Source organism: Vicugna pacos, chromosome 10 (genome assembly GCF_048564905.1).
Source record: "Vicugna pacos chromosome 10, VicPac4, whole genome shotgun sequence".
Taxonomy (NCBI): domain Eukaryota; kingdom Metazoa; phylum Chordata; class Mammalia; order Artiodactyla; family Camelidae; genus Vicugna; species Vicugna pacos.
This window is the reverse complement of record NC_132996.1, coordinates 10776966-10792480: the sequence shown is the minus strand read 5'-3', so window position 1 is coordinate 10792480 and position 15515 is coordinate 10776966. Positions and strand designations below refer to the sequence as shown.

The following is a 15515-nucleotide window of genomic DNA, read 5'->3' as shown; positions in this document are numbered from 1 at the left end:
CTTGTTTACCTCTGTACCCAGTCTCCGAACCCATGTTGGCACATAGGCACTCAGGAAAGAAGTAATCAATCAACCGGACTATCAGCTAATGATGTTGGCTGGTCTCGTTTCTTTCTCGGTTTTGGCTTTGATTCTAAGCCTTGCACCTAGGAAACCACAAGAGCAGTACTATCTCGTACCTAGGTGAGACACTTGCTACAACAGGATTTCCTAACTTGGGCCCCTGGACTTCCGATCTGCTAAAACTGTATCAGAGTTGTGCTTGTGTGCGGGAATCGTGTGCGGCATTGTTGGGGAGAGACTAATTTTCATCGGATTTCGCATCCGCTCTAAAGAGCCACAGTTCCGTGGGCATCTCACGCCGCCCCTTTGCATCCCTGAGGGTCCCCGGGGAGCGCTGGTTCAGGCTTCCAGGCTCCCAGCCCGGGAGCCGTCCCTTCCCGGTCCCTCCGATTCAGTCGACACGCACAGACCTTCCAGGCTTGGGAGCGTGCGTCCCCGAGCCTGCGGGCGGCACAAGCCCGGCTGCAGCCCCGGGGACAGGGCCGGCATCCCGGCGCCCGGCCCTGCGCAGCCATCTTCAGGGAGGAGGGCGCGAGGGAGGCGCGGCCTCGGGACGCGGGCCCGCCCCCGCCACCCGGGCCGCCCAGCCCAGCCCAGCCCGCGGAGCCCTCGCCCCGCCGCGCCGCGCCGCGCCCGGCTTCCGACTTCGCCGCCGCCCGGCTCGGCCACCTCGCGCGCTCCCCGCCGGGCCAGCAGACGCGCCATGGGCCCCGCGCTCTGGCTGGCGCTGGGCGGCCTCCTCGGCCTGGCCGAGCTGCTGGAGGGCCGGCTGGTGCGCGAGGAGGAAGCCGGCTTCGGCGAATGCGACCGGTTCTTCTACTCCGGGACCCCGCCCGCCGGGCTGGCGGCCGCTGCCCACGTGAAGATCTGTCAGCGCTCCGGGGGCGCCGAGCGCTTCGCCACCCTGTACAGCACCCGGGACCGCATCCCCGTGTACTCGGCGTTCCGCGCCGCGCGCCCCGCGCCCCTGGGCGCCGAGCAGCGCTGGCTGGTGGAGCCGCAGGTAAGCCAGGCGGTTCCCAAGCCCGGCCGCTGGGCTGGCCTTCCAGGGCGCTTCGCAGCCACCGCGAGCGACAGGGCGGGGAAGGGCAGCCCCAGCCTCTGGCGCCAAGGTTGGGAAACCCGGGTCTGCGATCGGCCCACTGCGCCCCGGAGAGACTGCGTGCCCCAGCCCTCGTCAAAGCCAAGGCACGAGCCGGGCCTGAGGTCCCCAGTGGGAGGTGGTTCTCGCTGCACGTCAGTGTGGGCATCTGCAGTGTCCCATTCATTTCTTGAATGGTGAGGAGCAGGAGACGGAGACCGAGGAGGCGCGTCAGATCTGCGGGAAGCCAGGGCTGGGAGCTCGCAGGCCTGTACCACAGTCCTGTGGGAGTGGGTGGGTGGGAGACTGAGCATTTCCTTGCCCATTTTACAGAAGAGGAGATCAGGGCTCAGAGGGGCGAAGAGACTCGGGGGAAGATAAGGCAGGTCTTTTGGGCTTAGAAGTTCACTGCCCTTCCTACTGGGGAAAAGCTTCCCTTCTGCAGAGGCCACCTGCGCCTGAAAAGCCTTCCGGTCTGCACGGGACATTGAGTAAATTTGATCTGAAGTTGTGTTGAGTTAGGACAGTAAAGGTACAGGGTTTTAGAAAGGCGATGAGATAGTTACATATAGTATGGAAGTGTCGACCCCCTCCAACCAATGGGAAGGACAGACCAGCTTTTCCTGACTCTTTGTATCTATATGCTCAGACGGCTTGACCACCCTATCATCTCTTAGGGTTTTCTGTTCTGTCTGGTGAGAGAGACCAAACACTGCCAGAGGCCCTGCTGAACTTCCCTAACGCATCCTGGCCCACCTCTGCTCTCTAGAACATCCAGCCAGGCTCCCATGCCCCAGCTACCAAGGCCACCCTAGCTAAGGGAGGGACTGAGGTCTCAGCCCGCCCATTTTTTTTTTAAGTGCCGCATTAAATTTTGTTGATAATGATAGTAAAATATATACCTATTTTTAGCAAATATTTTTAAAACACACCCCCAAGTGATATGATTAATTTATTCATACAAAAGTACACAGTATGTCTGGTGCTGCTCACTGCTTAGTTTTAAATCAAGCTAATGAAAACATTAGAATCGCATAGAATGAGCTGGTACTATTATAAAATATCTGTGTGGACCCCTTACAGTTAATAATAGGAATAATGTTCACCATTTATTACATGCTTCCTGGGTGCTGAGAAATATTTTACGTAAATGATCTCATTTTAATTGTCACTAGAACACCATGAGCTACATGTTCTTAAACCCATTTCACAGATGAAGAAACTGAGCTTGAGAGATTTGTAAAGTCACACAGGTAGTAAGTGGCAGAAGTGATCCTGAGCTCAAGCCATCCGGCCCCTCAGCTCATGCTCTCACCCCACAGCCACACGACCATTCTCAAGAAGAGTCCGAAGACCTATGCATTCTGAATTTATCTACTGAAGTTGTCAGCTCACCCATTCCTGATGGCCACAGCTTCCCGACCCACATTGCGAACAGGGGCCCGGCTTTCAGCTGTTTCATTCAGAGCTGTGGGTTGTCATTTCTGTCATCTCATTCAATTATTTCTAGCCCGCAGACCTTGATCAGGTCTCAAGCCATCTACACCTGTCTCCTTACCTTCTCCCCATCCTGTTGATGTCAAGACCTATGGGATCAGGCGTCGGAAAAAGCCTTTGTGAATTATACACACTGAAAGTGTAGATTCATCTAAAGTTAGTTTGCCCCCCAACTGCACCCCTCGAGCTCTCTGGGTATACCCCATTATGCATGTGATTGTGGGCCTGTCTCCTTGAGGATCTTATGGATGGCTTGGGGAGACAGAACATACACTTGAGGCCTGCTGAACAGGTTTCAGTGAAATCCAAAACTACCACATTTAGTAGTCAACCTCATGTGCCAGGTACTTGGGGTGCTGGGTACAGAGCGTAGCTCTGGAACTCAAAGGCTTTCTGGTCTGCAGGTGAAGCATGCTGCTGGGTGGAGAGGTGGCATCACCTCTGATGAGAGCCATGCTGTGTAGGTTCAAGTCTCAGTAAACTCTGAAACTTGGGCAGGCTAACTGAGAGGTAATAACAAGGTGGATTTGAAGACTAAATGAGTTATGCTCTATAAAGTTGTTTGAGAGGTGCCTGGCCCATGAGTCCTAGCTGTAATTATGACATAAGCAAAACAGTTAAAAAAGGTAAACAAAGTCCTATTAGACTTCTTCTGTCTTGGGGGTGACAGGGGTGAGCTTAGGGTCAAGGTGGTGTTCGTGCTGTGCCTGGAAGGATGAGGTGGAATTTGGAAGGGAGACGAGGAGGGCATTGCCAGTGGAGGAGGCATGCCGAGTGAGAGACGCATGGCGGACGCAAGGGTTAGTGTGTGGGAAGTGGTCGGAGCAGCTGAATGAGTATAAGTGAGTAGGTGACAGTCTACTCAAGGGCTCAGAATAAAGAGGAGTAATGGAAGGGAGAGGCCAGGTAGGAAGGAGTCATCAAGGAAGGCTTGGGGTGGGGGTGGGGAGCCATTTATGCCGTTATTGAAGGAGCCCAAAGGAGCATGACTCATTCAGCAGAGAAGAAGTGGCCAGAACCTTCACATGGGCCCTGGGTAATGAGGAATGGAACTGGGGAGGTAAGATGGGAGAAGGAAGAAGGAGAAAGAGAGGGTACTTCCAGACGGCAGCTTGAGAGGTGAGAGGTGCAGCAGTTCCGAAGAGGCCAGAGTTCCCAGCTGGGGCGGTGGGAGTGGTCCAGGGGCTGGGCACAGCCGGTAGAATGCCTTTCTCTGCAAGATGTGCTTGTGCCGCCCACCCTTGCCCACCCCTGCCCACCCCAATGCCAGGTCAAGTCAGCCAGGAACCAGGGGGGATTCAGAGGGAGTCAAGGAGGGGATGAGGGAGAAGCTGCCTGATGCGATGCTGGCGGGCTTGGGAGCACACTGCAGCAAACCTTCCCCCGCAACCCCCCACCCCGACGCCTCAGAACCAAGGTCCCCGCCAAGGTCCCCGCCAAGTTCCCTGCTGCTGCAGAAAGATGCTCGGGACTCAGCGTGGACTTCTGGCTGCTGCCGAGCACTCTGTCATGCTGACTCACCTTGTGCCCACATCACCTTTTTATGAGGTCAGTGTTGCCAAGAGGCTTAGCAGAGGAAGAGGCGGGAGACCAAAGGAGCTGGGTGCTCGCCTCGGGAGTGACTCAGGCGGGGCTCTTCTGACCCGAGGACTCCCAAAGCCTAATTCAGCAGCTTTTTTTTTTTTTTTTTTTTTTTTTTGGTGGTGGGGAGGTAATTAGGTTTATTTGTTTATTTATTTTTAGAGGAAGTACTGGGGATTGAACCCAGGACCTTGTGCATGCTTATCATGTGCTCTACCGCCTGAGCTATACCCCCCACCCCAATTCAGCTGCTTTTAAGGCCGTCCTGCAGTTTCCCTTTGGGGAAAAAAAAAACCCTTCTAATTCAAAGATCATAAAAACTTAGTCACTCTTATGCTTGAAACCTTCAAGGTGTTGGCTGCTTGCTACCTCCAGGACAAAGTTCACCCTGCAGAATGCAGTTTACAAGGCCCCTGTGCCCTGGCTCCTGCCGGCAGCTCCAGCCCGTCTCCCAGCCCTTGCCACCCTCATGTAATGCTCTTGCATTATCCAGCTGCCTGGTGTGCCTTCATAAACCATCCTGGCACATTGGTTCCTTTGCGCGTGCGAATTCCTTTTTGCCCTGAATGCACTTTCTACCCCCATCTGGCCCCTCACTGCCTCCCCTCCTCCATCTTTCAAGACTGCTGAGCTGTCATCTCCTTCAGAAAGAACAGCCCACCTGAGCGAGGTCCACTTCCTGAGTTGGACCCACCCCACAGCGCCCCCTACAATTCTCTTTTTGTATTTACCACATTGTTTTAGAATTACCTGCTCACAGGTCCATCTTCCCAGTGTGAACCCTTGAGAGCTGAAAACCGTGTTTTACTCACACTTGTGTCTAGGACATAGAAAGCGCTTGCTCAGTGATGAATAACATAATTCGATGTCAGCAGGGTCAGTCAGGTAGCCGTGGGTGAGATACTCGGTTTGAGCGGTCTTGCTGGAGGGCTGACTGCTTCAGAAGCTTGCGCCTGGCCGGCCAGCAGCCGCTGTTATAAACATCTCCCACATGCAGAGCTGGAGCATTCCTGCAAATCCACTCCACCGTCTCTAGCCTTGGGACTACCCCAGCTGACTGGGGTCTCTCCTCTGGACGACAACTCTGTAGCATCAGATACCAGGATCCCACACCTGGGGGCCTTCTGAGGGACAGAATGAGAACTTTACAAGGAAGCAGAGAAAGCAGAGGACTGTTGTGGGTTTTATGTGGAACATGGTCACCTTTAAATTGAGAATGGGGGGAAGGCAAGAAAGAGATGAGATGGTGTGTCCCTGTTAGCACGATGGAGATGGTTTGGAGGGTTTCCAGTCAAAACTAGGTTCTGGTTACAGAGAGGGAGCCTCAAACCTTTTAGCTTTTCAACTCATTTCCATTTAATAGAAAAATTGAGGGAAAAGTACTAGTGATGGCTTTGCAAAGGACAGTGTCAATTTATGCTAGAAGCCAATGTATAAGAGCCTGTCATTTTGTAAACGTGAATACTGGGAGGAACTGGTTTTCTATCCGGCTTATATTTATTTAATCTTCTAAAACTACTGTGAGATAGATACCATTCTCTTCATTGTGGAAATGAGGAAACTGACTCAGAGAGGTTAATTGTTGTGCCCAAGGTCACACAGCTTGGATTTGAACTCATGACTCATTACTCCTAGTCTGGTGCTCTTTTGATGTGCCATGGAGATTCTTTGACCTCCCAGGGATCCACTGCATTAATGGTCACAGGAATTTAATTCTCATTTTTTTTTGATGCAAAACTAACAAAAAATATTTTATTATACATTAAAATTCATTCCCTGCAGAATGGATAATGTGCACATTGGATGACATCATTCTCATCTTTTATATGGGAATATAACTTTCTACTCCATTTCTCTTTCCCAAGAGGGAGCACATATTTGACTGTGTGAATGTTGCTCAGCTGTCAGTGTCTCAGGAGTGAAGCAGACATTCTGGTTAACTGCAAAAGTATCTCCTTAGAGGGCCTAATGAAGTCATGGTTCAAGTCTTAGTAAATGTATGGGAACAGCTGTCACAGTTAGAACCTCGATTGAGTCCTTAATCTTTAATTTCCATCAGCAGCCTCTTGCTTGCACATCCTGAAACTGTTAGACACACCGTTTAATTTATTCTAACATCAACCCCCTTTTTACTGTGTCAGAGAACGGATCTAGAGAAGATGGTATACACTTACATCTCTGTGTAAGGGACACAGCGAGCCGGACAATTCTGATTCTTACTTCCTCATTAAGAAACTTGAGTTCAGACCCCTGCTCTACCATTTACAAGCTATGTGACCTTAAATTCTTCCAGTCTTATTTTTCTGAGCTGTTCATTAAAGATAATAACAGTGTTTACTTTCTAGTGGTTGTGACAAATAAGATAGTACAAATAGGCATGTAACGTGGTGCGTGTAGTATGATGAGTTCTTAGTAAATAGCAGTGCAGATACTTTATTAAGGTCTTCCTCTAACAGGTGTTAGACACACACATACACACACACAGGAATGGAATGTTGGATAGACAACTCCTACAATTCTACAGATCTCTCCTAAAACATAAAAGATTCATCTGTGTATCTTCTCAAATGCTTGGCATATGTCCCACATTCACAGAATAGGTTCTCAGAAGATACATGTTGAGAGACTGAATGAATGCAAGATGGAATGAATGGATGGATAGATGGATGGATGGATGGATGGATTTAGGTGATTGGAAACACACAAACAAAACAGGTGCCAGAGACACCTCCACCCTTCCTGCCCTGGGCAACCAAGAGGTGTGTTGTCACAAAACAAACAGTGAGCAATTGCATGCCACCCTACTGTGCTGAGCCTGAGAAGAGCTGGGAAGTGCCTGACTTACAGGGATAGTTCCAAAGTCAACTGCGTACAATTTCTTCCCTACTGGAGCGCAAAGAGTAGAAGCAGGAGGCGCACCTGCTCCCGTGCGTGACAGTTTCCTCCCCGTCTGGCTTTTTCTTCATCTTTGAATGCAGTGTTTCCATCTGATTTGTGGTCATTCTCAGGAGCAAGTTAAGGGACTTGCCCTATATTGGCAGAATATTTTAGTGACATTTTGTCCTGGAACAGCCAGTGGTGATGGATCTGTACACCATTCTTTTAGTCCTGACTTAAATTTGGACAGTCCAGGAAAGGAACTGTCATTTGTTGATCCCTTACTCTGTGCAAATTAACTTATTCACATAATCACCCTAGGTATTGTGATCCATGTTTTACAGTGTAGAAAACTGAGTTCAGAGTGATTAAGTAACTTATCTAGGGTCACACAGCTGCTAGATGGCAAAGCCTGGACTGGAATTTATGGCTGCCCGGCTCCAAAGCGCTTAGCCCTCTTTCTGCTCTCTCATGTTGTTTTCCAGTTACAGTGTCAGTGTTCCCTCACCAGATTCCAAACGCATTAGCTAGACTTGTTATTTTATTGTTATTTTACTGAATTAATCCAGTCCTTTGGATGATATCTGGCTTTGCTGCTAACACACCATTCTGGAAATCTCACTTACAACTGATGGTGATTGAAGGGAGCTTTCCTTGAGGAACAGAGATTTTATTCTTTGGGTTTCAAATGCCTCTTTCTTTTAAACTGTCAGCCCTACAAGTGAAAATAAGAGAAAGTAAATCCTCCCACCCACCAATGGCTTTTGCTGCCAGGGATCCCATCTTGCTCCCAGAATTCCTGTTGGTTCAGGAATGTTTCCTCCTTCAAGCTGTGTACCTTGGCTCCCGAGTGGTCAGATACCTTTTGGTTCCGTAGCACTCCACATCCATGGCAGCAGTAATTCGTTGCTCGCTAACATATCTATCTGGCCACTGGCAGGAAGAAGAAATAAAAAAGAAACCAACTCATGGGGCGAACCCAAAATAGAAGCACCGTTTAGTATTCCTGTCATGGTTTTATTGACCCAGTGCCGACAGAAGTGTCACTCAATCAAAGGTCATATGAGGACATTTTATGTTTTTAATCAAGACGGAGAGTATGAGTACTTCTCATTTTGCTAAGTAAATAGGTGGCTGAAATTTGAAAATGTAAATTAGATTTACAGTTGACTTGCCTCTTAATTTTAGGGGTGATTGAATTACCCTAGGATGCATGATTGACCAGGGACCCCGTGAGGACGTGGCTACTGGTTATGTTTCTGAAAGACTAGGTGTTCAGGACACACGGGAGCCTGGGGAAAGGAAAGCTGGATTTATGAACCATGAGAAGGTTTTTCTGCCCCCTGAATATTTCTGATGTATCTGGAACTGCAGTGCCCGTGATGACCTTCGATGCCTCCTTCATGGCCGAGTGGACCGTTCGGCATGGTCCGGGGCCTGGCTCCTGCATCTCAGTTGACAGACTTCAGTGCTGTTGTCCCTGCTGTCTGCATGCTGAGGTCCCAGCTCCCACCATCTACATCCAGCCTCTGCACAACAGCTTCCCATCTGGTTACCCCATTCCACCTGCGTCTCCTTCAGCCTTTCTCCACCCTGAAGCCAGAGAGATTGTCTCAAAGCATTCATCTCATCCCCATTTCTCTCGGGATAAAGACAAGCCCTTATCATGGTGTCCAGAGTCCTGTGTGGTCTGTGTCCCATCCCCTCCCAGCCTTATCTGGCGTCACACATGGCAGGTCTTAACTTTGGGCCACTTCAGCTTTTCTGTTTTTTTTTTTTTTTTAAATTGAAGTATAGTCAGTTATAATGTGTCAGTTTCTGGTGTACAGCACAATGTCCCAGTCATGCATATACATACATATATTTGTTTTCATATTCTTTTTCATTAAAGGTTATTACAAGATATTGAATATAGTTCCCTGTGCTATACAGAAGAAACTTCTTTTTTTAAATCTATTTTTATACATAGTGGCTAAGATTTGCAAATCTCAAACTCCCAAATTTATCCCTTCCCACCCCTCTTCCCCTGGTAACCATAAGATGGTTTACTATGTCTGCAAGTCTGTTTCTGTTTTGTAGATGAGTTAATTAGTGCCCTCTTTTTTTCTTTTTTTAGATTCCACATATGAGTGATACCATATGGTATTTTTTTTTTCTCTTTCTGGCTTACTTCACTTGGGATGATGATCTCTAGGTCCATCCATGTTGCTGCAAATGGCATTATTTTATTCTTTTTAATGGCTGAGTAGTATTCCTCCACATAAATATACCACATCTTCTATATCCGGTCATCTGTTGATGGACATTTACGTTGTTTCCGTGTCTTGGCTATTGTAAATAGTGCTGCTGTGAACCTTGGGGTGCTTGTATCTTTTCAAATTAGAGTTCCCTCTGGATATATGTGGGCTTTTCTGTTTTGTTTTTGTTGTTTTTAATTTCTATGTTGTCTCCCATCATAGGACCTTTGTGCTGGCTTGTTTGTTTGTTTTTTTCTTTTGTGTCTTTCATAATATTCCCATCTAGGTCAACTGCCTGTAACACTCCCCAGTGGCACCAAACCTACTTTTTTTTGCTGGTGTGTTACAGTTACGCTGCGTGTCCCCCGTCTAGACTCTAAGTTGCATGAGGGCTCTTGTGCTCAACATTGAATCCTCATTGTCTAAGTCAGGGGCCAAGAACCTTTTCTGTAAAGGGCCAAATAGTAAGTATTTTTGGCTTTCAGGCCATGTGGTCTATGTTGCAACCATTCAACTTGGCCTTTCTAGCACAAACGCAGCCACAGACAATGCATAAATGCACAAGGATGGCTGTGTTCCAAGGGAACTTTGTTTATGAGACAGGTGGTGGGCTGGGTTTGGTGCGCAGGCTGTAGCTGGCCAGCTCCTGCTCTGGCCTGAGACCAGCCCTGGGTCAGTGCTTCATCAACGTGGTGGAGTAGTGAGTGCTCAGTATATGTGGATTGAACACCAGCCATGAAATCTGAAAGCTGTGTAATCTTATTCCAATTGTGGCCTGCCACCCTAGATCTAGACCTACAGACAATGTCAGTGAACCGTTTTAATGTGGTAGTGATGGTGGTGATTTATAATATTTAGCTATTTAGGTTTTTTTAAGATTATACAAAAGTAATACTTGCTTATGGTGAAAACTATTTTTCTGAGCCTTTTGGAAGTATCTAAGGAAAAAGATCCCACTTCTCACAGATGACCAGTCTTCACAATGTGTGTGTGTGTGACATTCCGGAAATTTCCATTACCTCTTGAGAGACATTTGTACTCTTACATCCTTTATTCTAGTCAAGGATTAGCACCCTTTTGGACTTGGTGAAGTCCAACAACTTCTAACAAGCCTCTCAAACAGCCATCACCCCCAGGGAGCGGGAGAAGGAATCTGTTTTTGTTAATTGAAATGTAGTTGATGTGCAGTGTTGTGTTAGTTTCTGGTGTATAGTGATTCAGTTTTATATATATATATGTATGTATACTTTTTCATATTCTTTATCATTATAGGTTATTACAAGCTACTGAATATAGTTCCCTGTGCTGTACAGTAGAATGTTGTTGTTTGTCTATTTTATATTTGGTAGTTTGTACCTGTTAATCCCAAACTCCTAATTTATCCCTCCCCCGCTTTTCCCCTTTGGTAACCATAAGTTTGTTTTCTATGTCTGTGAGTTTCTTTCTGCTTTGTAAATAAGTTCATTTGTATCATTTTTTTGGTTCCACATATAAGTGATGTCATAATATTTGTATTTGTCTGATTTACTTCACTTAATATGATAATCTCTAGGTCCTTCCATATTGCTGCAAATGGCATTATTTCGTTCTTTTTTATGGCTGAGTAGTATTCCACTGTGTGTGTGTGTGTGTGTGTGTGTGTGTGTGTGTGTGTGTGTGTGTACACCATATCTTTATCCAGTCATCTATCCATAGACATTTAGGTTGCTACCATGTCTTGGCTACTGTAAATAGTGCTGCTATGAACATTGGGGTACACGTGTCTTTTCGAATTAGAGTCTTCTCCAGATATATGCCCAAGAGTGGGATTGCTGGATCATATGGTAGTTTTCTTTTTAGCTTTTTAAAGACTCTCCGTACTATTTTCCATAGTGGCTGCACCAAATTACATTCCCACCAACAGTGTAGGAGGGTGAAAGGAACCCTTTTGATGAGAAAATTTTCACATAAACAATTTGTCTCATTAAGTGCATATATTTAGGAATAGAAGGCCTGGGGACTTCAAATGCAAAGTCTTTTTCATCATCTTTTTCTTTCAAGTCTATAACATGTATAATTGACGGATGGCCTGAAATAATCCCGCCTTCTTCCCTCTTCCTACATTCCTAAGCACAGGATGTGTTACCTTTCTCCTCTTACAGAAGAAGAGACAGGGGCCCAGGGAGACCCTGGTCTGCCTGGAGTCACAAGGCCAGTAAGTGGCAGAGCTGACAGATCTCACTTCAAATCTGGAGTTCTGTCACTGAACCCCACTGCCTTGTAGTCTCACCCTCAGAGAAACTTGAAGAAAAAAAGCAACATTTATAGGACACAAGAGAAAAGATCAAAGAAATGGAAATGATTTTACCTGGAGGCAGATTACTAGCCTCAAGTGATATTTATGGCACAAGGTTGAAAAGCAGATGTTCTTCCTTTTGTGCTCAAGGCAAGAGGCAAAACTTCACCAGCCTGAGGAGGGTTTAGATTGGATGCAAATAAATCATTTCCTGACAAGAGAGCTATTATGCTATGAAGAAGGGTCCAGGGGCGTCAAGTCTTCCTCTCTAATGATCTTGAAGATGAAGGGTGCATTTTACCTGTTGGCTTTGGAGAAAGGTCATCTCTTATAGTTGGTTACCGTCTTGTGTGGAGAGTGGCTCTCAGCCTTTCGCAGTGGCTCTGAAGGTGGCGCATAACTGAGTTGATGGTGGTACCTTGGAGCTCACTGACCAGGCTTGCTACTGCTGCTGCTTTTCTGCTGTATTTGCTGCCGTTCTGTTTCTCTATTCTGGCCCTCAGCCAGGCAGAGCCTGGGAGTTCCCTTTCATTCATTTGCATAATAAATGTGGTCATAGCCAATCAGCAACAAGTGTTGATCATCAATTTCTTCTCCTCTCTGTCAATGAATCGGGGTTTAAGAGGTACGCAATCACTGGGGTCTTCAGGCAGAAACAAGCTCACCCTGTTTATTACCTGTTCGTTTAGTCATTCCTGGCCAGCAGCTGTAGAATGTTCCATTGCAAAGGATGAGTCCCCAGATGTCAAGTTGCTGACTGATTCTTTGATCGGTGTTGTTATCATCATCAGCATCAAAACCAGTTATGGAGTTCTTGGGACAAAGCCCAGAAAGAGGAGTCACTGACGGGGACCTGGGACAAGACCCTGCCCTCTGGTGTCCTGTTACTTAGTTGAGAAGGCAGATCATGTACTAGAAGTGGTTTACTTAACTCTCTCCCACCAGACTGTTAGCCTCGAAGGGTCAAGGACTGAGCACCCAGAGGGGTTAAGAAAATGGCTTTTGTAGTGGGACAAAATTGGGCTGAGTCCCAAGTCCTGTCAGTTGCCAGCTGTGTGACCCGGCAGATGTTACTGAATCTCATGGAACCTGGTCTGGGCTCATAATGATGCAGGAAAAAAGAATGTGGGGCAAGAGGAGGGCCGTGTCCCAGGTATCAGCTGAGCCCCTGGGATGTGCCCTGCCAAGTGTGGGTCCTTGGCTTTGCACAAGAAAGAATTCAGGAGCGAGCCACAGTTGAGTAAAGGCAGATTTATTTAAAGAGATACATACTGTATAGAGTGCAGGCTGTTTCAGAAGGCGAGAGAAGAGCCTCAAGGTGTGGGGATTGGGTGCTAAGGTTAAAGTAGAAGTAGGCACACACTCCACAGAGTGCCAGCCTGTCTCCAAAGATGAGGGAATGAGAGAGGCAGCCTCAAGGAGAGATGTTGCCAGTTTTTATGGGCTGGGTAGCTTCACAAGCCAACAAGTGGGAGGACAATTCCAACTACCCTGGGGAAGGGGCTGGGACTCCCAGAAATTGGGCCACCACCCACTCTTTGACCTTTTATGGTTAGCCTTGGAACTGTCACTGCGCCTGAGGGCATGTTATTCACCATGCTAATATATTACAGTGAGCGTATAATGAAGCTGAAGTTCTACTAGAAGTCAAATCTGCCATCTTGAGCTTCAAGGTCTACTGGGAATTGAATCTTACACCATTTTGGTGTTAATTGCTGCGTCATTCCTTGAATGGCTGTGCCCTGCCCCCTTCCCTTCTGTCTCAGTAAGTCATCCCTCCGCTACGGAGGCCTTGGGGGATCAGTACGACAGTGTGTGGGCCAAAAGCGTTGTGTCTACACACTCAATACATAGACGTTCGTTAAGCCTGGGGGATGAGTAAGTAAACTTTGCTTCCCAGACCATGCCTGCCTTGGAGACCACCAGGAGGAGGGTCACGGTGCTCTGAGGTCTGACCCAGTGCTGTGCTGACGTGCCCTCCCCGCCCGCACACTCCCGCTTCATCGCCGCCTGGCATGGGGCTGGTCGCGGCTTCTTCTCTGAGTTCAGTGGCTCCTGCACTGTCCTCACTGTTACTCTGCCCACCAGTACTCTCCTCTGTTGAGGAATTTGGTAGAAGGGCCTTCTCTCCGTCCCCTGGTGTGCCCCTCTGATCTGTTCCCAGATTTCTGGGACCCAGACACATTTGTGCCTGAGATTTAATCCAGGTGTCAAGAAGGTTCCTGGCCTGCAAGGTCCTGGCCCCGATTCGCTTGGGTTCTCACAAGAACCGGGCTCCTGAGGTTTCAGGCTTGTTGGTGCATGAATGAGAAGCTTATCCAAGCTTATTCAAGTGAAGGGCAGGGCTGTAGTCAGAGATCACTGGTAGATTCACAGGATCCAGAGCTGGGAGCCTTCTAGAAACCAAATGATCCCACAAAGTCTTCAGGATCTTTCTCCCACCCTCCTCTGTCATCTCTCCCTTAACCAGTTCTGCTTTCCCATGGCTCAGCCTGGCTGCCGACCCTCAAGTACATCTAGCCGCCTTCACACCCTGACCGTTGTCTGGCTCTAAAAGTTCTTGGATGGAGAAGCCAAGAGAGCCACCTAGTAGGTTGCTGGCCGGACTGGCTGTCCCTTGGTTGTGACTGGCAAGGAGGTGGGTAGGAGAGGGTCATGTGGTAAGAAACACTGCTCTTTTAGAGAAAGTGTCAGAAATACCTGGCTGAATTAGAAGTCAGAGCTGAATATGGCTCCAGGGCTGGCATACCTGGAGATTAACAGGGAGATTCTGGAGCGGGCAGCCGGATAAAATACCCGAGGGACCTTCTCGACTCAACAGAACCTGTTGTGCGAACCAGCCATGTGTGTAATTCATGCTCCAAAGGTCCTGAGGTGGGTGTGATCTCCCAGGACCGGGAGAGTTGGGGTCTTGGGAAAGATCTTCCTGAGGCTGTATCAGGTCCTGGCAGGAAACAGATGGAACTCTCAAGGAAGTTTAACTGACAGAATTGAATGAAGAAACTATAGAGAATTAGGAGCATCAACAGATATGGTAAAGGACCTCCTGAGGGCTTGGCCTTCACAGGAAGCTGTCACCATCCCAGGCCTGTGAGGTCTGGAGGACACCTGGTGAGAGCCAGGACTGCAGAGAAACTCAGCCAGAACCAGAACCACAGCAGCCAGGTGAGGAGGGAGCAAGGGAATACATCCTTTCTCTTCCTTCCTCCCACTGGCTGCCCCAGTCAGAAGGCAGAGGACAAGAGAGCTCAGATGATTTGGTCCCTAGAAATCAGCATCCTGGGACGGAGGAGAGTGGAGCACAGACCTGGGAGGCCAAAGGAGACCACCCAGTGCAGGAGCTGTGAGGTTGCAGCTGGGCCTGGGCCCTGAGATAGGACATAAGTGTCAGAGAGGAGTGGTGGAGGTATCCCCAGCCAATGATGAAGCAGGCAGCAAGACAGAAGCAGGGCAGCGCTTCCATGACAACCATGTAACTGACACAACTGGGGGACAGGGATTGTCCTGTTTTGGTTGATGTATGGGGAGATTTGAGAGAAGAGGTTGGAGGAATTTAAGAGGGGGTGGGGTGTCATGACTGTGCCAGTTTGTCATTTAACCAGTGAGTATAGGATGCTACGGAAGGTGTCAGAAGTGAGATGTGATCCAAAAAGGGCATATAGCAAAAATAGACTTCTCTTTCCGCACATGAATAAGGCAGGAGATCCATGCTTACCCATTTTGGTGACGAGACTATTAGCTGCTCCAATGGTGGAGGATCCACATGGCCCTATAATACTTTTTTCTCTCTTGGCATTTTATCTCTTGGCTCTTGCGACGTGTGGATAATACCTCTCGCAAAGTATGACTAGCATGTGAATAAATTAAGCCCAGCTGGGCCACTCCCAGAGGCCATGTAAGCATT

At 48.1% G+C, this 15515-nt stretch overlaps 1 protein-coding gene across 4 annotated transcripts in view; it reads left to right on the top strand.

Moving 5' to 3' along the window:
- Positions 1-648: 648 nt before the first annotated feature.
- Positions 649-15515, top strand: part of ENDOD1 (endonuclease domain containing 1) — a 29894-nt gene continuing 15027 nt past the window's right edge. The window contains exons 1-2 of one of the 4 annotated variants that reach the window (XM_072968947.1): positions 3313-3441; positions 4052-4189. In XM_072968947.1, coding sequence (XP_072825048.1) covers positions 3409-3441; positions 4052-4189 — 171 coding nt within the window. In that variant the 5' untranslated portion in view covers positions 3313-3408. Of the gene's footprint in view, positions 1067-3312; positions 3442-3611; positions 3702-4051; positions 4190-15515 lie in introns of those variants that run through there. The other 3 variants (XM_072968946.1, XM_006206746.3, XM_072968948.1) reach the window with 3 other exon arrangements.